The 26559-nt window shown below is 40.5% G+C and overlaps 1 protein-coding gene and 1 long non-coding RNA gene across 6 annotated transcripts in view; one reads left to right on the top strand and one right to left on the bottom strand.

Moving 5' to 3' along the window:
* The first annotated feature begins 2517 nt into the window (after window positions 1-2517).
* LOC309968183 lies at window positions 2518-6108 on the top strand. Its single transcript, XR_014326562.1, has 3 exons — window positions 2518-2671; window positions 3338-3427; window positions 5740-6108. It is a non-coding gene; the product is annotated as an uncharacterized lncRNA (long non-coding RNA).
* Window positions 6109-11150: 5042 nt separating this feature from the next.
* CD163 (CD163 molecule) overlaps window positions 11151-26559 on the bottom strand; it is a 34985-nt gene continuing 19576 nt past the window's right edge. Inside the window, exons 11-17 of one of the 5 annotated variants that reach the window (XM_082849304.1) lie at window positions 25447-25767; window positions 17607-17915; window positions 17213-17248; window positions 16902-17009; window positions 15566-15661; window positions 14418-14497; window positions 11151-11569 (exon numbers count right to left, since the gene is read on the bottom strand). In XM_082849304.1, coding sequence (XP_082705430.1) covers window positions 14475-14497; window positions 15566-15661; window positions 16902-17009; window positions 17213-17248; window positions 17607-17915; window positions 25447-25767 — 893 coding nt within the window. In that variant the 3' untranslated portion in view covers window positions 11151-11569; window positions 14418-14474. Of the gene's footprint in view, window positions 11589-14417; window positions 14581-15565; window positions 15662-16901; window positions 17010-17212; window positions 17249-17606; window positions 17916-25446; window positions 25768-26559 lie in introns of all 5 variants that reach the window. The other 4 variants (XM_082849302.1, XM_082849305.1, XM_082849303.1 and 1 more) reach the window with 4 other exon arrangements.

A 26559-nucleotide genomic window follows, 5' to 3' on the forward strand; every position in this document is an offset into this window, starting at 1 on the left:
GTGTCAAAGCATTATGTTGTATACCTTACATTTACACAATGCTATATGTTAATTATATCTCAACAAATCTGGAAAAAAATTCTAAAGAAAATAAAATATAAAGAGATTCTATTTTTTTAAAACCTTTTTATTTATTATTATTATTTTTTTTTTTTTTTGCGGTACGCGGGCCTCTCACTGTTGTGGCCTCTCCCGTTGCGGTCCGGACGCGCAGGCTCAGCGGCCATGGCTCACGGGCCCAGCCGCTCCGCGGCATGTGGGATCCTCCTGGACGGGGGCACGAACCCGTGTCCCCTGCATCGGCAGGTGGACTCTCAACCACTGCGCCAATATCTTTTATTATTTTTTAACATCTTTATTGGAGTATAATTGCTTTACAATGGTGTGTTAGTTTCTGCTTTATAACAAAGTGAATCAGCTATACATATACATATATCCCTATATCTCTTCCCTCTTGTGTCTCCCTCCCTCCCACCCTCCCTATCCCATCCTTCTAGGTGGTCACAAAGCACCGAGCTGATCTCCGTGTGCTCTGTGGCTGCATCCCACTAGCTATTGATTTTACATTTGGTAGTGCATATATGTCCTATACCATTTCCTGTACTACTTTAACTTCTTTGTTCCTGTATTTGTTCTTTGTTCTTATTTGTTCTTTGTTCTCCTTAATTACTTATATTTATATTTTGAATCATTAAATGAAACTCCAGATTTAAAATCCCCGGTTTGTTAAAAGAATAAAGGCAAATGCTATATTGCTTTTTTAAAGCCTCCTCACTTAGGATTATTTAAATTGCATTTTTCCTGATTTTTTCCTACACAAGGGGTTATAAACAGACTTTATATGAAAAAGAATAGAAAATTGAACAGAGTTCTGCATAAGGAGGAAAGAGCTTTATTAGGAGGAGAAAGATGTGCTGGAGCCAACGAGTGTTGTTTTAACCCAAAAACGTGAACCTTTCTGTGTGAAGATGTCAACACAAAACAAAACAACACAATCATGTAGATTTTATTACAGTGTAGTTATTAGCAAAGATAAGAATAAAATAGTCTGGACACTTTTTCTTTGTTTCAGCTTTTAAACATTAGTTCTTACCTTGATAAGTTAAAAAAAAACTTAGAGAATTTTAATATCTGAGACTCAGCCAAAAATAAAGCCAATAAAGGCACATAGGCATCTTCACTTCCTGTTTACATCCCTTAGAATCAGGAAGTCATTCTGATTCTCAACAGATAATTTCCTTTCAGTTGCATTTGCTTCAAGGTTATTTTTCTTCTCTAATGTTCCATAAAGTATTCCCCGATGGTCCAGTCCATAATGACCCTTGCCTTTTCCACCTGGGATTTTATTTCCTCAGTTGGACGAGAAGCAGTATTTAGACCTCATATTTCTTATCCAGTCCTGCACTGGGCACATTTTTTTGTTCTTAGGCAGTGTTCTGGTATCAGAGATTTCTCTTGGCTGTTCTGGTTGAGAAATAGGGGGTTTGTGGACCTTGAGAGGAAACACACACTCATGCAGGTGGAGATGAGGCATGAGGGCTCCTGGACATGGTACATAAGAAGTCTTGGGAGCTGGCAAAGACTGTGGAACCACATTAGCATCTTGTCAGTGGGTCTGCACTGGTCAGTCACCTTAGAGAAGGTTGAGTTCAGACCAGGAATTGAGATCATTGTGTGTACGGGGGAGTGGTGGTGGGACAGTGTTCCCTGTGGCGGGGAAAATCTGTCCTTTTTTTGGTTTTTCAATTTAGACATTGTTCTGCTGAGTAAGACTGGCTGTGAAGTCTAGGGAAATAGTTTCTTCATTTTGTGAATGGATATGGTTCCGATGCAGTGAGAGGGACATTCTGAATATGTGTAGTAAAATCGACCCTCAGAGGCCCTGGGGCTGGAGCTCACAGTACGTTTTGGGCCTTCACAGAGAGCCCTAAATCAGGAAGCTTTAGGGAAAGAGACGGGCTCTCCTGGGAGTGCAGAGACGGGAGACCCAGGCTCCTCTAACTCTTAGGTCTACTGTTGCCATCCCAGCAGCCCCTACTGCCCAGCTAAGCAGAGGAGAGTGAGTCCTCTACTTAGGGGTGGCCTTGAGGCTAGGGAGGCACAGGGTGAAGGCAGCACGGGGGGTCAGTGCTGAGGTATCCAAGTATGGGCCCCAGCAGTGGAAGTAACCACTGAACGGCCAGCTAGCAGGCCTGCCGCCTCTCACTACCAGCCCTAGGAGAGCCCTGACCCCAGACCCAGAAGAGAGAGAAGCAGTTCTCCTTGAAAGAATGAAAAAATGCAAACTAGCAACAGAAGGGCTGGGTGACAAATGAGCTGGGCATGGGTGAGTGAGAGAATGAGGAGTTGAGATCCGTGCCAGGCTGGAACACAGGCCCAGGCAGGCAGCAAGGCAGGCAGCACTGTGGGCACCGGAAAGGGCCTGGAGCTGGGACTCAGCAGGCCAGCTTTCAGTGCCACACCAGCTGCTCACAAGCTGTTTGACCTTGGCCAAGCTAATCTGATTGTCTAATATTTTGGGTTCAGTAGAGCTGTGGTGGAAGTGAAGCTCCCTGAGATTACTTGTTTCTATCTGGCAGTTATAGGACGAGGCTTGGCCAATCCCCATCCAGACCTTCATGAGTCCTATTGTGCCGGAAGCTGTGACTTCATCAGCCTTGTCACCTAGGAGGTGAGAGAGCTGGGCAGAGAATTCCGCGTCCTCAGACCTCCATGGCAGAAGTTGTACCAGGGGCCAGTTTATTCCCAAATGGTGTTCCTTGGCTCTATGCCTTGTTTGCTATGCTCTTTGTATTTTTTCTCTTTGTCATGTTTTCTTCCTTTTTATTTGAGATAGACCAACATGTAAAGAAATGTAAGTACCATGGTGGGCTGTAGGACACAGGCCAACCATAATGAGGGAACGTGTGTATGGAGCGAGGAGAAGGTGTTATTATTACATGTTATATTTTATATAATATATAACATATGTTATATATAATATGTTATATATGTTATATTATATATGTATATTATATGATATATGTTATATATAATATGTTATAATGCGAGGAACACGAGGAAAAAATGTCTACTCTTCTCTGATCCCCAAGGTCTCAATGACCCAGGGCTAAAGGTCTTAGAATTATAATCTTATATGCGATAGAAGTACTTGGGTAACACGGGTCAGGACTGGGCTAAGAAGTCCATTCCTGGTGTGGCTGTGGAGTATGAGGAAGTACCAGGGGCCCTGTCTGAGCCTGCGTAGTGCCCAGGCTTAAGGATCTAAGGAACCCTGTGGGGCCTGGGGGCACACGGAGTTTCCAGATGGCCTGTGACCCAGTGTGCTTTGTCTTAGTGTCGCTCCGACGCAGGTATTCTCTGCATAATGCTGTCCATAAGTATAAAGAAAACAATGGCATAAAGATGGATCATCTGGGAAGACCAGGTGTGTATTCTTTGCCCTTCACCTTTGGGTTCATATGGCCACAAGCTGACAGCTCTGTAGTTACTCCCACAGTTCACGTGCTCGATATCCGAGAATCCCAAACTCAAATCTGGGCTCAGTGAGACATCCCCCTCGTGTTCTGTTTAGCCTAAGACTTCTGAGTCTTCTCTCTAGCGAGAACACTTTTCAAGCAGATGTCTGCTTCTGAGCTCTCATTAACTCCTCATTACCTTCATAATAAACATAGGTTTATGATTTAGGGACTCCTGTATGTGGAAAGGTTTCTCTTTCTCACCTGTCTATACTTGTGATGTTCCTCTTCTTATCAAGGTTCTCTCTCTCGAGTGACTCAGTGATTAAGCTACCTTTTTTTTTTTTTTTTCATGCTAGACAGTGAAAAAGTGCCTCTTCTCCAGGCACTTGTTATAAAGTTGTCATTGTGATAGGAATAAGTGATGGGATAGATCATCATACAAACACCCTGGGGAGGCTGAAAGTCCATTTTTCTAGGGGACATTCTGACCACCTGTTGGGCCTAATTCCTGCAGATTTTGTATGTCAGGTGACTTGCCTCTCCAGGTAAGGGCAGTTCCTTCTTCGTGCTGTTCTATGGCTCCCTTGTGACATCACTGGGAGAGGACTCCTTCGGTTCTCTGAATCAACCCTGTCACTCCTTCAATATGAACGTCAGATGTCCTACAGATAGTCTGACCAGGTTTCCCTCTCACAAAATTAAAATGCCTGGTCTGTAAAAGGTTATTTTACAGGGTTTCTCTGAGGTAAAATGAAGTAGAACATGGTTTTAATTGTAAGCAACCAGAGCGTCTAACCCAACACTGCCATTATATAAATGAGAATATATACTTTATTGTTGTAGTTGGAAAAGTTTAAGTCAATTGCCCCAAACTTCGCATGAAGTCACTGTAACTCACAATCATCTGTATAAATGTCTCCATTTCCCTATTTCACGTTGCACTTCACTTCTGCCACTGTCCTTGAGACCCTTGTCTGCCTTAGAGTCCGAAGTCAGAACACAATTCCCCAAGTGATGATTTCAAAGAAGTCAAATTAGTGGCTTTGTCTGAAACTGTTCCTTTTCCAGCAATGAGTGAAGTGGGTATCTCCTTCGTGGAGGGGTACAGGTTTGTCACCTAGGCCTCTCTAAGTGACCAAGGAGAGAGTACAGCTATCCTTTCTGAGAGTAGAAAATCTGAGTGGGTTCCTATCTCTCTCATACATCGACTTTGCCCCTTTCAAGGCATTTCTGTGTCCTTACAGAGGCTGGCTAGATCTCGGTTTCTGTGGTTACCTTCCTTCCACCCCTGTTCTCAGTCACTGATGCGGTGTTTCTATGACCATATTTCTCAAACTTGAATATTAGTTCCATGCACGGTCAAACGATTTTTGCACTAATTCTGCATGTGAACCAAAGTATAGAGTGTCTGGTGAAATGCCAGAATATGAACATTTTGTGACATTTCTTACATTACGAGGGCCGTTGCCCCTAATATACTAGATTGACCTTCCTTACAGATATATAGTTTCTTGGGTTAGATGGGGGAGAACATTAATCCAGATTTCTTTAGAAACTCATAGGACCTTAGAGATAGAAGCACGAGAGCTTCAGCCATAATATTTTTTTTTTGTGGTACGCGGGCCTCTCACTGTTGTGGCCTCTCTCATTGCGGAGCACAGGCTCCGGACGCGCAGGCTCAGCGGCCATGGCTCACGGGCCCAGCCGCTCCGTGGCATATGGGATCTTCCCGGACCGGGGCACGAACCCGTGTCCCCTGCATCGGCAGGCGGACTCTCAACCACTGCGCCACCAGGGAAGCCCCATAATATTTTTTAAGTAGCAGATTAGAAAGCTGTTGTTTTCTTTTTTCTGTGTAAGGTGAAAAGTTGTAAGCCTTCTGGTGAAGACTGACTTTTTTTATAGCTCATGTAGCAACTCCCTTATATAACAAGCATTATAAAGTTTGGGATTATCTGCATAGATATTTCAGAAGTCAGGACAAGTCACAAAGAAAAGGTTGGTCTGTCACTGAGGACTGACTGTTTTGGAGCTGTGATTTCCTCCTTCCCATTTCTTGTATATTCACCTTGAGAAATAGTAATCTCTTGTTACAAGTTTTCCCCAGACTATGGGCTAAGAGTCATAAAGTCCTGTCGTGACAGGATGGTTCTGAGTGTCTCATGACGTACAGAAATTTTCACAGTCTGCATCTCTTCCGTTATTCCTGCCCTCTAAAATGAGTGTTGTCATTCTTCTGGGTCACAGGTAGAATCCAACACTTTTCTTCTTGTTTCAGGCTGTCCCCTGGAGTCACCAAGGACAGAAGTTCTTGGAGGGCAGGAAGATGAGATGAGAGAAGATCCCCCACTATTCGTGAGGGTAGCAAGAGAGCCCAGGGATTCTGAGGCTGAGATCTGTGCCCCTGGGCCATCAGTTTGAGAGTGGCTAAGCCTGCAAGGAGTCCTGTGACATCTTATCTCAGATGGGGGAGGTCTTCTGAGACCCTCATTATCTGTGTTTATACTGGAAAAAAAGATAATAAATATTTTGAGGCTCTCAGAAAAGTTCTGTGCTACCAGGAATTTTTTGTTGAACTGATAGCTTCTTACACTCAACTGTTTTTACTCAACTTAAATCTCAAGAGAATTTCCTATTTCCAGGTGAAATCCTAGGCAAGTGACTTACATTATCTTATTCTCCTAAAGCAACATATATAGTCATTCTTGCAGGGGAAGAAAAACTCATGGTCCTTATAAGACTAAGCGGTCACTTAATCCAGGACCATAGCTGAGACTTTTCTCTCTCCATCTAAGATGATCATGTAGCAAACTCATCTGAACATTCTGAAATGTTCTGTCCACATTGTGCTGTTTTCTTATATCAGCGCCATGCTTCTCTCCCATCTTGGAATGGAACATGGTTTCACAGAGACAGATGCCCAGAGAAGGAATTTCTATAGTTTTCTTTTTCTACCCAAAGCTTCATGGCCCCCAAACATTTCTTCTTTATTATCAAGTGAAACTAATTTTTATCGCTCCTCTCCCACATCAGGTTTTCTTTTCATGTAAGTTCCTAGATATAATTCTCCCTCAGCTTTACCTATCATGTTTACCTGTTTACCTCTGTTCACCTCTCTTGACCAAGTGTAGTACGTTCATCCAGATGGGTCTTTAAGGCATCCACTTGGAATCTCTAGTTGGAGAAGCATATAAGGAACTGGAGGAGGGTGGGGAGAGAGGGAGGCGGAAAGAGAAAGACAGGGAGAGAGAGACACGGAGGAAGCGAAGGGGGCGGCGCGGCGGGGGGAAGGATGGACAGGAGAAGAAAGAGGAGGAGGGGGAGGGAGACAGAGAAAGAAGGAGTTGGGGGAAGGGAAGGAGGGGAGGATAGAGGAGAGGAGGGGAGAAGAGGAGAGAGATACCTGGACTGGAGACATGAAATAGATTGTTCTGAGGTGAAACAAACTGTCAGTAGAAATATTAAAGAAAAATCCGGTGCAACCTTTCAGAACTGTTAGGTGAGGAATTTCCACATTGAGTGGGAAGTTAAAATAGTCTGGGAAAGTCCCTTCATTGTCTAATAATTATAATAATTTGTGATAAAGAGCTGTTGAAATCACAATTCATTTTGGTGTTTGTAAAACTGTGTGGATGTCTATTAAGGTGATATTCAAAATGTCTGTGGGATGTTGGTCTTTTCTGTCTGCACCTGTTTCTTTGCGGGTGTGTGTCACTTCCTATGTTTGTATATTATTTTTCTCTTCATAGGTGCTCCTGTGGTTTCTGGGGGCACATTTCTTCTTTTTTTTTTTCCATTTTATTTTTATTGTTCTTTTTTAAATATGTTATTTATTAAATTTTATTGATTTTTCTTAATAGCTTGATTGTATCAAAAGTTTTTGTTTTCTTCATCTCTAGGCTTGTGCATTTCTTTTGTAGTTTTGTTTCTTAAGTTTCTGATTATTTCTTATTGAGTATAATTTTTTTTCCCCAACCCCCCCGAGTATAATTCCTTTTACTCTGTCTCTCTCTGTCTCTGTCTGTCTGTCTGTCTGTCTCTCTCTCATTGGTCTACCTGCCCAACAAATTCCTTGTAAATGTCGTTTTATTCTTCATCTTTCACTACTCTGGGGTGAGAGGATACAACTCTAAAGCCTGATTGTCCTGCTCCTGAAATGTACTTTTTCTAAATTCAAGTGAATTCAAGGAGACCTGGGGTTCTAAAATCAGGCATCAAACAAAAGCCCTGTAGGTATTTAAAGCAGGAAGTGGTTTCCTACAGGAAATCAAGTTCTTACAAAATCCTCATCAGAAAGTTTCAAATACCCCAGGAAACCACTTCTGAAGGATGCACCAACACCAAGGCTAGCAATTTTCAGGCAAGTGCAAAGGCCCCTGCAAAACTAAATCTCCCTTAAATAGGAGAACCTATCATTGGTGGAATTTACCTCAGCTTCTTCCTGCAAGTGATTGTGGGAAATTGTAAGTCTTCCAGCCCCCGCCATTTAGAGCATAAAAGGAGACAGAAACAGTGAGGAACTGATAATAGGAAATGCAGCTCTGTTGCCTATGTAGTGCAAAGGGGAGCACTCTTGTTTACCTTCAGCAGAAAACCTAGTGATCACACCACAGGACTCCTCTAGCTACTTCTGTTTCTTTTCTTCACGGGGATTCTTCAGGGTGCTGGGTCAGGAGGGTTAAACACTGGTCACGTACTATTCTAAGAGTTCATTCTTTTAGAAATTAATTCCAAGAATGGAAACCATCCTCTTAGCTTTCTAAAAGTATACTACCATCACAATAGTTTTTCATTCATTTCCTCCAAATCTTGCTTACTTCAACTTACCTATCTTCATGTGTGAGGCACCAACATTCTAGCCTTAATTTCCTGCCCAGGAAACCATCGCTCTTCAAAGATGCTCCCTGGCAAGGAATATGCCTAATCTATTTATTTAAAAATACACATTGTTACCCAATCTCTGGGACCTAAACTGAAATTCAAGATAGTCTTGAATAGATAGTTTTCTTCATGGACAGTGGTTGGTTACTTCCCTTATATTTGTATAAAAAATTTCCGAAGTCAAAAGGAGTTGTTTCTTATGCTAAGGATGCTACGGACTAAAACTTCCAGAAACCCCTCAGTTGTCACTCCCTTGATAAAATAATGCTCAATATAGAAATAAAAAATGGATGGTTCCATTGTACTATTAATGTCTTTCCCTGTGATCTTCATATATCATTTAAAATCAACAAACCCACATATTACTCCTTTAGCTACTTATATTAGTATTTTGAGTCATTAATCTTAAAGCTTCAAACATCATTTTTAAATGGAAAGGCAAATATTTATATACTTTAAAAATATCTCACTCATGATTATTAAAATGCTATCTTCCCCTGATGTTCATACAAGGAGAAATAAACAGACTTTATATGAAAAAGGATAAAAATATTTGAACAGAGTTCTGCATAAGGAGGAAAGGGCTATTTTGGAGGAGGAGGATGTGCTGGAGTTAAGGGACCACTGAGGCTTTCATAGAAATGAAGCTATCTGACTTTACTAAACGTTTCCTTTATGATATATATAGGATCAGGCCTGGCTAATTCAACTGAGACATTCATTAATCCCATTGTTTCTGTGGCTTCATCATCCTGATAACTCAGAAGGTGACAGAACTGGGGCAGAGAATTTCTTTATGCTTATTTGCATCTTCATGGGTGAGTCTGAATCAGGCACCAGTGTACCCTTAAATGTGGCCTTTGGCTATATGTCCTATCTGCAATGACCATCCTTTTCAATGTATTTTTCTCATTTCCCCCCCTTTTCAGTGAGGTTAATGAACACATTATCTCAATGTGGAGCCTAGAAAATATATATATACAGATATGGAAGGGAGGGGTTCCATTAACATGTGAGGTACTGAAAAATATGTTCCTTACTACATGGTCTAGGGAAACAATTCCTCCTCTCTGGGCTTTAGAGACTTTTCAATGACCCTGGGCTAAGAGTTCTTAAAAATCTCACTTTCATGTATGATAGAAATACCTGGGGGACACAGGTCAGGACTGGGTTAGGAAGTCCATTCCTGGTATACCTGTGAGCATGAGGAAGTATTTGGGGCCCTAACTGAGCTGAGGTTAATGCCTAGGTATAAGGATATGGGAAACCCTATAGAATCTGAGGATCTGTGAAAGAGTTTCCAGATATTTGTCTCTGACCCAGAGAACTTTATCTTAGCTGCTCAGATACAGATATTCTCTGTGCTGTATATAAGGATAAAGATGACAGTATTATAAAGATGGGCCATCTAGGAAGGCCAGGTGAGTATTTGCTACCCCTCACCTTTGGGTTTTTCTGCCCGTAAGCTGGCAGCTCTAGTCAGGTCCACAGTCCATGCACTAGATAGTTTGAGACATCATACACAAATGTGGTCCCAGTGGGACAGCCCCCTCGTGTTCTGCATGGGACCCCCCCCTTCCTCTCAGCTAAGCCTCTAAGCTTTCTCTCTGGGGAGAACATATATCAAACTTACGTTTCATTCTGAGCGCTCATTAGTTCCTGTAGGTGGAAATGTTGCTCTTTTTTGTCTATTTCTGTGATGTTCCTCTTTCTATTAGAAGTTGCTTTCAGCTGACTCGGGGATGAAATCCTCACATTACATGCTAAACAGTAAAAGGAAAGGTGATGCTGAATCTTTTCCAGTCAGTCCTTATAAATTTGATTTTGAAATAGGATTAAGGATAAAAGGACCCAAGCACGTGTAGAGGTGAGACAGAGCAATACACGTTTAGTAGAAACTGTACTTCTAGTTTTGAATTTTGATCTCTTCCCAGGCTAGTGACGTGCTGCTGGATACTCTCGTGATGCTGGGCAGTGGTGGCAGCGAGACACAGCTCCCTATCAGTCACACCGTCACGAGGGCGAACAACCATTCTGCACCCAGACGACAATTCTATTTTTCGTTCTCAGTGCAGCATTCAATGAATTATGTGAGATAGTCAACATTACAAAATAAGCTTTGTATTAGATGATTTTGCCCAACTGTAGGCTAATGTAAGCGTTCTGAGCCCATTTAAGGTAGGCTAGGCTAAGCTATCTTGTTCGGGAGGTTAAGAGTATTAAAAACATTTCGATTTAGGATAGTTTCAATTTACCACGGGTTTATCAGGAGGTAACCCCATTGTAAGTCGAGGAAGATCTGTCTTTGAAATTGACGAGAGGTGCAAAAGAAAAGGGAAATGAGACAAATGTCATGTTTCTACATGATAGTTGCTTTGAAGCCCTAAGTGCTAGAAAAGGGTGCCTGCAGTACTCAAATACTAAGAAAGGATTAGAAATCGAGTTGCATCTAACACTTGGATATTTAACAAGTCAATAAACTCTAGACAGTCTTGAATTATTATATATCTTTCTTTAAATGTTAACCTTTCTTTATATTAATATGTTACATGGATAAGTGATTTTTAGTAAAATATAAACTTTTACTGTAAAAGCATATATTTATATAGAAAAGACATAATTTATGCATTCATTTCAGCTTTAGTTATGCTGCCCTAAGAAACGAGGAAGTGAGCCATTGAGTCTTTGTACCCTTAGCAGGCTCTGCTGTGCATTTTTTGTCAGTGATCAGAGTTACAGTGACAGAAAGAAATGAAAGAACCCAAGAGCGTTATGCGTTGTACAGATAACTGTACGTTATTAATAAAACCTTCAAAAATCATTAACTTTCCCTTCATTAAAATATAGGAAAAATAAGTTTGATTTGGTAATAAGAAGAAAATTATTATTTAAACCAAACTAGAAAAAGATACATGCAAATGAAAACACTGTCAAATAAAAATACATATTTATAAAATCCTAAAAAGTCAGAAAGCCCATTCAGAAATTCATAAAATCAAGAACAAGAAGTGAAGACAAATTCAAATCAGCAATATTCCTTTTTATTTATTTATTAAAAGGGTATTCCTTTTAATACCCTTGAAAGTCTTGCATACAATTTTTAGTAGTCACATTCACCAATTTAATTTTTAGAAATTCATCAGCGGTCTTTGGAATACTGGGAGACAAAGGACTGTACTGTAATCTTCAGTATACAGGTAGATTCTTGCTCATTCAATAGTCCAGGTCTTCATCTTAAATGCTGAACTAAAGACATAAATAGAAAAAGTGTTACTTTTCTCTTCATACGCACATGCTAGAAGAATTACATTATAATGTAATATAATGTATTACATTACATCTGTCCCTCGGTCTCTTTCTCTCTCTTTCTCTCTCTCTCACACACACACACACACACACACACACACACACACACACACACGCTCTCTCACTCACATATATTAAAAATCATACTACTTTCCTGAACAGAAAACTTAAATGCAAAGCTTTTCAAACTTCAGTGTGCGTAAGAATTCTTTCTATTCCAGAGAACTACAGTGGAGAAATGCCATGTTTAAAAGCACCCCCATGTGATTCTGAAGCAGTGGCTCAGTAGTGATTACTCTTTAAGGAAAAGGTAGTTTAATCATCATTTATTACATCAGAATAATATTCATATAGTTGAGATTATCAATCAAAACTACTCAATGCTCTGTGGTGACCTAAATGGGAAGGAAATACAAAAAAGAGGGGATATATGTATATGTATAGCTGATTCACTTTGCTGTACAGTAGAAACTAACATAACATTGTAAAGCAACTATACTCCAATAAAACTTTTTTAAAAAGTCATTCACAGTCCTTAGTTTACAATCTGTTAGAATTTTTTAATGTTTCTTTACATGTATACACAGGATAATTTTATAGATGTAAATATTATGTTTAATTGTATTCAATAACATGAACACAAAATTGGAATCATATTAAATTTTGTGCATGATTTTTCCTTTTTTAGTTGGCTGCACTATAATTTTTCCAGCCACTACCCCACTGATTGGCATTCATTTTGTTTCCAGCTTTTGGGCAGTACTAACAAGGCTGCAAAAAGGAACCCTTGTATATTTGTTCTTACATACTAATAGCTTTATCTGTAAGGAAGAAATTTTTAGGGGTAGAATTATTGGATCAAAGGATCTGTGAAGTATTTTTTTAAAAAATTAATAGAAGTTTTCAAATTGCTTTCTCCAAAGGCCACCACACTTCTCATTTCCAACAGCAATGTTTGAAATTACATTTTTCTCTGTATTCCCACCAACAAGAAATATTGGTGCTGTTTTAAATTTTTGTTTGTCTGATTTATATAAAGCAATATCTCATTGTTAATCATAATTTGAATTTCCCAGACATACTGTGAACCTGAGCATTTTAAAAATATTTAGTAGTCATTTAAAATTCATTTTTTGCGAACCGTTTTTCATAACTTTGCCCAATTATTTATTAGATGTTGTCTTTGTCTTAACAATTGGTTTTATGTATATATATATATATAATAATACTATATATGTTTTGTATACATATATTAACACTTTATCCTGTATACAATTTATAACAGCTCTATGTGTATATAAATATATTACACTTTACATTTGTATACTTTTAAGAATTCCAAATTTTTTCTGTCTCAATCTGTATTTCTCATATGTCATGTAAAATATCCCTACAAAAAACCCCATACTTTTGCCATATATCATTTCCAAATGTGTAGTCCTCCCAAAATCACTTTAAAAAATAGAAAATGTGGGGCTTCCCTGGTGGCACAGTTGGTTAAGAACCCACCTGCCAATGCAGGGGACATGGGTTCGAGCCTTGGTCCAGGAAGATCCCACATGCTGTGGAGCAAGAAAGCCCGTGTGCCACAACTACTGAGCCTGCACGCTAGAGCCCGAGAGCCACAACTACTGAGCCCGTGTGCCACAACTACTGAAGCCCGTGCACCTAGAGCCCGTGCTCGGCAACGAGAGAAGACACCGCAGTGAGAAGCCTGCTCACCACAATGAAGAGTAGCCCCCGCTCACTGCAGCTAGAGAAAGCCTGCGCGCAGCAACAAAGACCCAGTGCAACCAAAAATAAATAATAAATTAATTAATTAAAAAAAATAGAAGATGTACCTACTAACTCATTTCACCATCTTTTATTTTTGATGTATAACTTAAATTTTTTGCCTTATTCACTTTTTTTGTTACACGTTTCTCATGAAAGCAAATCATAAAATGCAAATCTGATCCTATCTTGCCCCAGCTTTATCTTCCAAAGCCCACCATCTCCCCAACAGTCCCTAAAATAAAGTATGAACATGAAATACAACAGATAAGACCATTTGTCATTGGGCTTTACCCAGCCTTCCCCACCTAGCTTCTCGTCACTCCCCTCCCTCCACATAGCCTCTCCACACTCCCACACAAAGACTGTGAGATCTTTCATTCAACAATCATGTCACTGTCAATAGCACCTTTTATATCTGTATCTTCAGTGCTCAGGACACCACCTGTCATCACCAATATGTTCAATATTTTTTTTAACATAATATATTTTTGAATGAAAAACTGTTCCCCAAAGGTGTGATTCTCTTCTATGCCACATTTTGTACATGCTATGTCCTTTCCCTAGAATGGTCTATCTTTCAGTCATGTGATGTTTATCTTGAACATCACATCTTCACAATCTCTCCAAACTGTCTCCAAACTGTCAAGCTTTCTGTACTCCTATAGTATCTCATACTATCTTTACCCCAGGCATTATGCAACTGTAGATATGTCTTATCTCTTTTCTGAAATGACTCATTATATCTTCAGAAAAGTTATTTATATTTACTTACCCAGCTTCTCCTTAGCAACATGATGTACAATTGCTATTGCTTAAAATATATGTAACTAAGGGATGGACAAGAGTCATATTTATAAAAAGTTGTTGCATATTCTGAGTATGGACATACATACAAACATAAACATATATATGGAAATACATGTGTATATACATTCTTTCTTTCTTTTTAATACCAGAGGTGTTCTCAATTCTCAAAAGGAATCTGTTTTGAACAATGATGAATAAGTTCTTCTCACCCACCTCACTGGGTTATAATTCTCATTTTCCTTTTCATTGTACCTCAGAGTGGTCTCCTTCTTTCATCCAGAAATAGGAAGAGATTTAGACACAGAAATTAGTCCAGCATCATTAAAACCATCCTACTCATTGGAATTTTCTGAAAAGAAGAAAATAATTACTGGGAAATAAATCAGACCTCCCCTCAAGTGCCTTAGAAGCTCTTTGTGACCACCTAGAGGGGTGGGATAGGGAGGGTGGGAGGGAGACGCAAGAGGGAGGAGATATGGGGATATATATATATATATGTATAGCTGATTCACTTTGTTATACAGCAGAAACTAACACACGATTGTAAAGCAACTGTACTCCAATAAAGACGTTAAAAACAAAACAAAACAATGTTCACAATTAGGAAGACAAACAGTGTGATTTAAGAGGCACAGAAAGTCTTTCCTACGCCTTATATATATTTCCCTGCGTTAGTTTTGGCAAATGCCAAATCCCTTGGATTGAAGAAGTGAGGCAGGTCCCTCTCAGAAGGTAAGGACTATTGAGAAGGCACTGAGCCTTCATAGAGGAAGTGGCTATTGTGATATTTCTTACAACCCAGGAGAGTTACGCTTCCTAGAGGTAGAATTGGTGCTAAATAGAAGTCAGAGGACAAAGAAAGACTTATTATGTAATGGGAAATAAGGCTAGTCCTGTGCATAGGGATGGCTTCTGATGGGATGAAGATATAGAAAGTTTAAACTTTTAGAAAAATATAATAAATATGTTAGAGAAAGGAAAGTAGCAGGGAGTGGGAATGGAAGAAACTATGAAAGAGATATGAAACGTTTAACTTTTAGACGATTAATTTCTGTTTTAATAAAAAGAGGTCCAAGTCATAATATTCTACCACATGGTTCCTCTGTCAGAAATAATCATGGACCTCTTAGCCAGAGGTCTCCTCTTGACTACAGTTTTTATGTTCTCTAAGAATAATTTTTAGTTCATTCCTGCTTTTCTTCCTTTTGTACATCACAGACTTCCTATTATGTCTGAGATTTCTTTCCACTACTATGTAAAGTAGAATGCCTCAGCTTCAACTGCAGCTACTGGTCTGAACCCCAGGGCTACAGACCCTCAAAGAACTCACAGACCTGAGGAATACTGTAGGTCCAGATCATCTGCCTTCAGGCAAGAATTCATCTCCCGGTATTGAATTTGGTGGACAGAATTCTCTCCTCTTGAGGAAACTGGCAACAGAGGTTGTAGTTTAGGGATCAGAGGGCCATAATAAAACTTTCCTTCCCTATGTGTGCTTTTTCCCAGCAGTGCAAACACAGCTAATCGTGACCCATGCCCTAGTCTTGTTTCCATTCCATTCTACTACCAAGCTTTACCCTCACGATGCCACAAACTCAAATGTAATAGGGTGAGGCTAAACCGGGTCTCCAGTTGCCATCTTATAACAACCAGTTTCTTCCCCCAAGGCAGCCAGCAGTCTTCTGTAATTCACTGGAGATTTATCTAGCATCTTTATAACAGTTATCCTTTCCCTTTCACTCTCACTATAAAGTCCTTTTCATCTTTCGTCTCAACAATTTCAGAATCCTATCCTTGTCAGTAACGTGGTTTTCTTTCAACCCCTCAGACATCCCATTGCCAAACAGAACTTTGTAAGAGCCTGCCTGCCTACTTCGCTCCCCTACACTATACTCTTTAATGACTATTAACCTTCTTACTGGGCAACACAGAACTTCGTTACTTGTTTCCTCCCTCTTCTTCAACCTTATCAGGAGCTTCTCTCCTTGAACTCAACTTTTACTTCCCCCCAAAACAATAAACGTTCCATCCTTTAAGCTTCTCTACACTTGTACATTTTTTTCTCTTTCCCTGGAATGCACTTTACCCAGTTCTTTGATCTCTGTCTTCAAAATTTGTCTCAAAACCTCCTAGAAGCCTCCAATACTCTCCTTCCCCTTTCAGTAAATTATTCTCTGTGCCTCTTTGCTCCTTATTCGTAATACTGTACAATAATACATTGCAATTTATTTGTTTACATATATATCTCTTCCACTAGACTGGAAATTCCACGAAGACAAAAACACTTGATTATCTGAGTCTGAACCATCTTCAGAACCTAGCACATTTCTTGATGGGACAGTGAAATTAGTAATAAGTATATAGTAGGAGCAAATAAATGTTTGGGCAATAAAGGGGTCATCCTGAACCGTACAAGCATACTCATTCTAAACTATCAATTCTATAATGTCCCAATTATACACGTGGATAATGTATAGCAATCATCAGTACAAGCAGTGCCCCTTGTCTTCTCTGAATTCTTGTTCCCTCTTTTGGGAAACTGCTTAGATCTCTACTAGGTTTCTTCTTTCTGGCCATTTGATACCTGAATCTCATTTTTTTTTGGTTTGATTATCCCAAGAAACTTCTTATCCCATAGAAACGTTAGAGACAACATAATGTGGCTCAGACCTGTAAGCCGCTGTCTCTGTCTTCGCTTCTGAATCCACAAGAGGAGTACGGTGAGAGAGGCGAACAGAATGACCCCAAGGATCCCAAATGCAACAACGGATGAGCGACCTGGGCACAGGTAAACATCACAAGAGGTAATGACGTCGTAGCTAAACGACCTGGGTCACCAGTTACTATCCCTCTCTTAAGTCAGATACAGGATTGCTGAAGTATATTTCAAACCCTCAGAACTTCTGACCCAAAGCATCTTAATAAGAGGGATTCTGAACAGTGCAGACAATTAGCCCCATGCTCATAATCCCCTTGGATACCTGTGGCATTTAGTGATCCTTCATTCTTTGCAATTTCTGTAGGAGAAAAGAGGAGAGACTCAGTTCTGGGAGTAACATATGGAACCACTACGTCTGTTTCCTGTCTGAGGCTTTAGCCCCTCAACCAAGAAAATTACTCCTTCCCACCCAAAACTAGAGGTGCCTAGTTCTTCGTCTCTCTGCACACGGATACGTGTAAGTTATGTGCTTGTCCTCGGTGAAGGCCAATGTATAACAACACATGTTTTCATCATTCTTCAGACTGAAACATACATGATTCTTTCCCCACTAGATCCCTGGGTTGGTCCTTCCAGGCCTTCCATGATGCACTTCACGGCCCACCCTCTCTTTGTTGCCAGAGATTCCAAGCTCAGTCCAGACTCCCTGCACTCACCTGAGCACTTCACAGAAGCGTCCTCCTTGTGGCCACAGTCACTGTGGCCCCAGGACAGGGCAGGACAATCCCACAGGGAGGACTCATTCCCCTTGCACTTCACTTCATTGAGCCATATGGGCCCCGTCCCCTGGCCAAACGCCGCCTCTTTTCCTGCCTCCAAAGCTAAGCCACAGCCCAGCTGTTGACACACCACCTGAGCATCGTCAAGGTCCCAGGAGTCATCACATACTGTGCCCCAGGAACCTCCGTGCCAGACCTCCACACGTCCAGAACAATTAGTGGTTCCTTCCTGAAGTCTTATTTTGTCTGAAAAGCCAGAAAGAGAGACACCTAGGTCATTTCTGAGAAGATAAAACTCCCAGGAGGTCACAGGGGAAAAGAGAGATTTGAAACTCTTTTAAAAATCTGTTTTAGTAAGCTGGATGAAGTAAGAGAGTGGCATGGACATATATACACTACCAAATGTAAAATAGATAGCTAGTGGGAAGCAGCTGCATAGCACAGGGAGATCAGCTTGGTGCTCTGTGACCACCTAGAGGGGTGGGATAGGGAGGGTGGGAGGGAGACTCAAGAGGGAGGAGATATGGGAACATATGTATATGTATAACTGATTCACTTTGTTATACAGCAGCAACTAACACACCATTGTAAAGCAATTATACTCCAATAAAGGAGAGAACTTCAAGATGGCGGAGGAGTAAGGCATGGAGATCACCTTCTTCCCCACAGATACATCAGAAATATATCTACATGTGGAACAACTCCTACAGAACACCTATCGAATGCAAGCAGAAGACCTCAGACTTCCCAAAAGGCAAGAAACTCCCCATGTACCTGGGTAGGGCAAAAGAAAAAAGAATAAACAGAGACAAAAGAATAGGGATAGGACCTGCACCTCTGGGAGGGAGCTGTGAAGGAGGAAAGGTTTCCACACACTAGGAAGCCCCTTCAGTGGTGGAGACGGGGGGGGGGGGGTGGGCAGGGGAAGCTTCGGAGCCGCGGAGGAGAGCGCAGCAACAGGAGTGCGGAGGGCAAAGCGGAGAGATTCCCGCACAGAGGATCGGTGCCGACCGGCACTCACCAGCCCGAGAGGCTTGTCTGCTCACCCGCCGGGACGGGCGGGGCTGGGAGCTGAGGCTCGGGCTTCGGAAGTCAGATTCCAGGGAGAGGACTGGGGTTGGCTGCGTAAACACAGCCTGAAGGGGGTTAGTGCGCCACAGCTAGCCGGGCGGGAGTACAGGAAAAAGTCTGGACCTTCCTAAAAGGCAAGAGACCATTGTTTCGGGGTGCGTGAGGAGAGGGCATTCAGAGCACCGCCTAAACAAGCTCCAGAGATGGGTGTGAGACGCAGCTATCAGCGCAGACACCGGAGACGGGCATGAGACGCTAAGGCTGCTGCTGCCGCCACCAAGAAGCCTGTGTGCGAGCACAGGTCACTATCCACACCCCCCTTCTGGGGAGCCTGCGCAGCCCGCCACTGCCAGGGCCCCGGGATCCAGGGACAACTTCCCCGGGAGAAAACACGGTGCACCTCAGGCTGGTGCAACATCACACTGGCCTCTGCCGCCGCAGGCTTGCCCCGCATTCCGTACCCCTCCCTCCCCCCGGCCTGAGTGAGCCAGAGCCCCCGAATCAGCTGCTACTTTAACTCCGTCCTATCTGAGCAAAGAACAGACGCCTTCAGGTGACCTACACGCAGAGGTGGGTCCTAATCCAAAGCTGAACCCCAGGAGCTGTGCAAACAAAGAAGAGAAAGGGAAATTTTCTCCCAGAAGCCTCAGGAGCAGTGGATTAAAACTCCACAATCAACTTGATGTACCTGCATCTCTGGAATACTTGACTAGACAAAGAATCATCCCAGAATAGAGGCAGTGGACTTTGGGAGCAACTGTAGACTTGGGGTTTGCTTCCTGCATCTAATCTGTTTCTGGTTTTACGCTTACCTCAGTTTAGCATCTAGAGCTTATTATCACTGGTAGATCTGTTTATTGATCTGGTTGCTCTCCTCCTTTTTCTTTGTGTACAGACATACATTGCTTTTCCCTTTTTCTCTTTCTGTGAGTGTGTGTGTGCTTCTTTGTGTGATTTTATCTGTATAGCTTTACTTTTACCATTTGTCCTAGGGTTCTGCTTTCTGTCTCTTTTGTTTGTTTTTAGTATAGTTTTTAGTGCTTGTTATCAGTGGCGGATTTCTTTATTGGTTTGGTTGCTCTCTTCTTTCTTTCTTCCATGATTATAATTTTTAATGATATTTTATTTATTTTAATAACTTTAATTTATTTTATTACTTTTTTCTTTCTTTCTTCTTTTTCTCCCTTTTCATCTGAGCCGTGTGGAGGACAGGCCCTTGGTGCTCCAGCCAGGAGTCAGGCCTGTGCCTATGAGGTGGGAGAGCTGAGTTCAGGACATGGTCCACCAGAGATTTCCCAGCTCCACGTAATATCAAACGGTGAAAGCTCTCCCAGAGATCTCCATCTCAACACTAAGACCCAGCTCTGCTCAACGACCAGCAAGCTGCAAGGTTGGACACCCTATGCCAAAGAACTAGCAAGACAGGAACACAACCCCACCCATTAGCAGAGAGGCTGCCTAAAATCAGAATAAGATTGCAGACACCCTAAAACACACCACCGGATGTGGTCCTGCCCACCAGAAAGGCAAGATCCAGCCTCATCCACCAGAACACAGGCACCAGTTCCCTCCACCAGGAAGCCTACATAATCCACTGAAACAACCTTACCCACTGGGGGCAGACACCACAAAAAATGGGAAATACGAACCTGCAGCCTGCAAAAAGGAGACCTAAAACACAGTAAGTTAAGCAAAATGAGAAGACAGAGAAATACACAGTAGATGAAGGAGCAAGGTAAAAACCCACCAGTCCAAACAAATGAAGAGGAAATAGGTGGTCTACCTGAAAAAGAATTCAGAATAATGATAGTAAAGATGATCCAAAATCTTGGCAATAGAATGGAGAAAATACAAGAAACGTTTAACAAGGACATAGAACAACTAAAGAGCAAATAAACAATGATGAAGAACACAATAAATGAAACTAAAAATTCTCTAGAAGGAATCAATAGCAGAATAACTGAGGCAGAAGAACAGATAAGTGACCTGTAAGACAAAATAGTGGAAATTAACTACTGCAGAGCAGAATAAGGAAAAAAGAATGAAAAGAATTGAGGACAGTCTCAGAGACCTCGGGAACAACATTAAATGCACCAACATATGAATTATAGGCGTCCCAGAGAAAGAAGAGAAAATATTTGTAGAGACTATAGTTGAAAACTTCCCTAATATGGGAAAGGAAACAGTCAATCAAGTCCAGGAAGCACAGAGAGTCCCATACAAGATAAATCCAAGGAGAAACATGACAAGACTCATATTAATCAAACTATCAAAAATTAAATACGAAGAAAAAATATTAAAAGCAGCAAGGGAAAAACAACAAATAACATACAAGGGAATCCCCATAAGGTTAACAGCTGATCTTTCAGCAGAAACTCTGCAAGCCAGAAGGGCGTGGCAGGACATATTTAAAGTGATGAAAGGGAAAAACCTACAACCAACATTACTCTACCAAGCAAGGATCTTATTCAGATTTGACAGAGAAATTAAAACCCTTACAGATAAGCAAAAGCTAAGAGAATTCAGCATCACCAAACCAACTTTACAACAAATACTAAGGAAACTTCTCTAGGCAGGAAACACAAGAGAAGGAAAAGACCTATAATACCAAACCCAAATCAATTAAGAAAATGGTAATAGAAATGTACATATTGATAACTATCTTAAATGTAAATGGATTAAATGCTGCAACCAAAAGACATAGACTGGCTGAATGGATACAAAAACAAGACCCATACATATGCTGTCTACAAGAGGCCCACTTCAGACCTAGGGACACATACAGACTGAAATTGAGGGGATGGAAAAAGATATTCCATGCAAATGAAAATCAAAAGAAAGCTGAAGTAAATTCTCATATCAGACAAAATAGACTTTGAAATAAAGACTATTACAAGAGACAAAGAAGGACACTATATAATGATCAAGGGATCAATCCAAGAAGAAGATATAACAATTGTAAATATTTATGCACCCAACATAGGAGTACCTCAATACATAAGGCAAATGCTAACAGCTATAAAAGGGGAAATCGACAGTAACACAATAATAGTAGGGGCCTTTAACACGCCACTTTCACCAATGGACAGATCATCCAAAATGAAAATAAATAAGGAAACACAAGCTTTAAATGATACATTAAACAAGATGGACTTAATTGATATTTATAGGACATTCCATCCAAAAACAACAGGACACACTCTCTTCTCAAGTGCTCATGTAACATTCTTCAGGATAGATCAAATCTTGGGACATAAATCAAGCCCTGGTAAATTTAAGAAAATTGAAATCGTATCAAGTATTTTTTCTGACCAAAACACTATGAGAGGGCTTCCCTGGTGGCACAGTGGTTGAGAGTCTGCCTGCCGATGCAGGGGACACGGGTTCATGGCCCGGTCTGGCGATCCCACATGCCACGGAGAGGCTGGGCCCGTGAGCCATGGCTGCTGAGCCTGTGCGTCCAGAGCCTGTGCTCCGCAACGGGAGAGGCCACAACAGTGAGAGGCCTGCATACCGCAAACAAAACAAAACAAAACAAAAACAAAAACAAAAACCTCAACAAAATACTAGCAAACAGAATCCAACAGCACATTAAAAGGATCATACACGATGATCAAGGGGGTTTATCCGAGGAAAGCAAGGATTCTTCAATATACGCAAAACAATCAACGTGATATACCATATTAACAAACTGAAGGATAAAAACCATATGGTAATCTCAATAGATGCAGAAAGAGCTTTTGACAAAATTCAACACCCATTTATGATAAAAACCCTTCAGAAAGTAGGCAAAGAGGGAACTTACCTCAACATAATAAAGGTCATATATGACAAAATCACAGCCAACATCGTTCTCAATGGTGAAAAACTGAAACCATTTCCACTAAGATCAGGAGCAAGACAAGGTTGTCCACTCTCACCACTATTATTCAACATAGTTTTGGAAATTTTAGCCACAGCAATCAGAGAAGAAAAAGAAATAAAAGGAATCCCAATCAGAAAAGAATAAGTAAAGCTGTCACTGTTTGCAGATGACATGATACTATACATAGGGAATCCTAAACATGCTACCAGAAAACTACTAGAGCTAATCAATGAATTTGGAAAAGTAGCAGGATAAAAATTAATGCACAGAAATCTCTTGTATTCCTATACACTAATGATGAAAAATCTGAAAGTGAAATTAAGAAAACACTCCCATTTACCAATGCAAGAAAAAGAATAAAATACCTAGGAATAAACCTACCTAAGGAGACAAAAGACCTGTATGCAGAAAACTATAAGACACTGATGAAAGAAATTAAAGATGATACATATAGGTGGAGAGATATACCATGTTATTGGATTGGAAAAATCAACATTGTGAAAATGACTATACTACCCAAAGCAGTCTACAGATTCAATGCAATCCCTATCAAACTACCAATGGTATTTTTCACAGAAGTAGAACAAAAAATTTCAAAATATGTATGGAAACACAAAAGACCCCGAAGAGCCAAAGCAATCTTGAGAAAGAAATATGGAGCTAGAGGAATCAGGCTCTCTGACTTCAGACTATACTACAAAGCTACAGTAATCAAGACACTATGGTACTGGCACAAAAACAGAAATATAGATCAATGGAACAGGACAGAAAGCCCAGAGATAAATCCACGCATATATGGTCACCTTATTTTTGATAAAGGAGGCAAGAATATACAATGGAGAAAAGATAACCTCTTCAATAAGTGGTGCTGGGAAAACTGGACAGCTACATGTAAAATAATGAAATTAGAACAGTCCCTAACACCATACACAAAAATAAACTCGAAATGGATTAAAGACCTAAATGTAAGGCCAGACACTATCAAACTCTTAGAGGAAAACATAGGCAGAACACTCTATGACATAAATCAGAGCAAGATCGTTTTTGACCCACCTCCTAGAGAAATGGAAGTAAAAATTAAAAAATGGGACCTAATGAAACTTAAAAGCTTTTGCACAGCAAAGGAAAACATAAACAAGATGAAAAGACAACCCTCAGAATGGGAGAGAATATTTGCAAAGGAAGCAACTGACAAAGGATTAATCTCCAAAATTTACAAGCAGCTCATGCAGCTCAATATCAGAAGAACAAACAACCCAATCCAAAAATGGGCAGAAGACCTAAACAGACATTTCTCCAAAGAAGATATACAGATGGCCAACAAACACATGAAAGAATGCTCAACTTCACCAATCATTAGAGAAATGCAAATCAAAACTACAATGAGGTATCACCTCACACCAGTTAGAATGGCCATCATCAAAAAATCTAGAAACAATAAATGCTGGAGCAAGTGTGGAGAAAAGGGATCCCTCTTGCACTGTTGGTGGGAATGTAAATTGATACAGCCACTATGGAGAACAGTAATGGAGGTTCCTTAAAAACTAAAAAGTTAAAAGGTTAAAAACTTAAAACTTAGTTAAAACTAAAAACTTAAAAACTAAAAAGACACAGACGTAGAGAATGGACTTTAGGACACAGGGAGGGGGAAGTGTATGCTAGGTAGAAGTGAGAGAGTGTCATGGACATATATACACTACCAAATGTAAAATAGATAGCTAGTGGGAAGCAGCTGCATAGCACAGGGAGATCAGCTTGGTGCTTTGTGTCCACCTAGAAGGGTGGGATAGGGAGGGTGGGAGGGAGACACAAGAGGGAGGAGATATGGGGATATATGTATATGTATAGCTGATGCACTTTGTTATAAAGCAGAAACTAACACACCATTGTAAAGCAATTATACTCCAATAAAGATGTTTAAAAATAAAAGGATTATGATATAAAAAATATGTTTTAAAACTTTGCTTATTTAATGTGTATTTTAAATTTTACTTTTTTTTTTTCTTTTTCTTTTTTGCGGTATGCGGGCCTCTCACTTTTGTGGCCTCTCCCGTTGCGGGGCACAGGCTCCGGACGCGCAGGCTCAGCGGCCATGGCTCACGGGCCCAGCCACTCCGCGGCATGTGGGATCTTCCCGGACCGGGGCACGAACCCGTGTCCCCTGCATCGGCAGGCGGACTCTCAACCACTGCGCCACCAGGGAAGCCCTAAATTTTACATTTTTACAAAATTCATCTTTTATGAAAGTATACGTCCCTCCAGCAAACTGGGTGTATTTCGTCCTGGACATAAGAATATTAGTGTGACACGTGAAACTAACACAGCATTGTAAGTCAACTATACTCCAATAAAATTTTTTAAAAAAGAATGTTAGTGTGACTTAGGAAATGTCAAATAGATAAAGTTAACATTGTAAATATATAATGTTAAATTCTCTCAAACTGCCAGGTAGATAGAAATCTTCTTCCAGCTTAAAAAGGTGTAGAATGGGAAAATAATTCAGGATTGATCTTTCTGACTGCTTTATATTAAGTGTAATGAGATACTATTTGAAAGAAAAATGGGGCGATTCAATAGTCAAATGCTGAATTACATATTCTCTTCTCATTTGTTCACAGAGATAGCAACTGAATAAAATTTTGAGAAAACCGTCAGAGTATGATAGTTTTTGGGGAAATGATCACTGATCCTGAGTACCTACAGGCCAAATTAAATACAACCCATTACATTATCCAGGTAGAATAAGGATTAACCAAAGTTTACTCATTCTTGCTTAGTTAGATCAGAAGATGCTAGTGGAGCTACAGAATGGAAGTTTCATACAGTCCAACGGATACTCACTGGAACACGAGATCCAGGTCTCCTCTGAGGGGCTGGCCAGTCTCTTCTTCCATGGAGATGATGGGCACTGCCATAAGGTGTCAGGCCCTTTAGGACACTGAACATTGTCCACCCACATGTGTCCGGACATCGTCTTGTCTGAAGATGCAGGGATGATGCTCCCTTTGTCTGCACAGCCCAGCTGCCTGCATACCACTCCCACCGTGGCTGCAGACATGTTACTCTTGCCAACGCTGCCCCAAGCTCCATTGTAAAAAACTTCCAGGTGTCCTGCACAGGTCTCTCTGCTGGTTTCACTGATGAGTCTCAGAGACATGAACTCTGGGGTGAGATAGAGAGTTAGCAGTTTTAAATCTTTTCTGAAGATTCAGAGGACTCTCTCCCTTTACTCTGATGTGAAAATGGATTTAAAAATAAGGTACGATACACTAGTAATTTCATTACTAGTAATTCTTTAGAAACTTCTAGATGATTTGGTAGATTTTGTTAAAATATAGTATTTGTTCTATAAATATTTCTGGTTTTCTAGTCTTGGATTTTGTAATTAGAGACCTCTTTAGAATGCCAACAGTGATTCTAAGTTGACTTCTAAATCTTAATCAAAGGCTCAGAGCCTTTTATGAATTACATAGTTTGGATTTTTTTCTCCCTAAATTACTGTACTTTTAGCTTTCTAACCCTATTCTGTTCATTTTTGGGCAGTTGTCCTTGATAGTTAAAATTTATTGAGATACTCAGCCACTAAAACCAATGTTTTATATACATTTCCTTAAAATGAAATATTTCCCTTTCTGACACTTCACAGTTTTGTTGTGTATGTCCGCTACCAGATTTACGTCACTGAATGTGATCGATAGCAAAATCTCTTCTGGCGTACAGAATCTGTCACTTCCCTAAGTCACAGCACTCTTTTTTTCCCATACACTACAACTGAGTACATTTCTGTACTTCACAATGCTTTCTAAAATCTTACCATGTAGACAAAACAAGAGCAGTGTCCTGTTATGGTAATTTATCTGTCATTAAAAATGACTTGGGCATGGTTATTATCTTCTTCTCTGTAGAATGTAGCACCAAATGTACTTCTGCTGTCCTTTTTAATCTACTTTATTA

This window comes from Leucopleurus acutus (assembly GCF_964270905.1).
Source record: "Leucopleurus acutus genome assembly, chromosome: 11".
NCBI classification, from domain to species: Eukaryota; Metazoa; Chordata; class Mammalia; order Artiodactyla; family Delphinidae; genus Leucopleurus; species Leucopleurus acutus.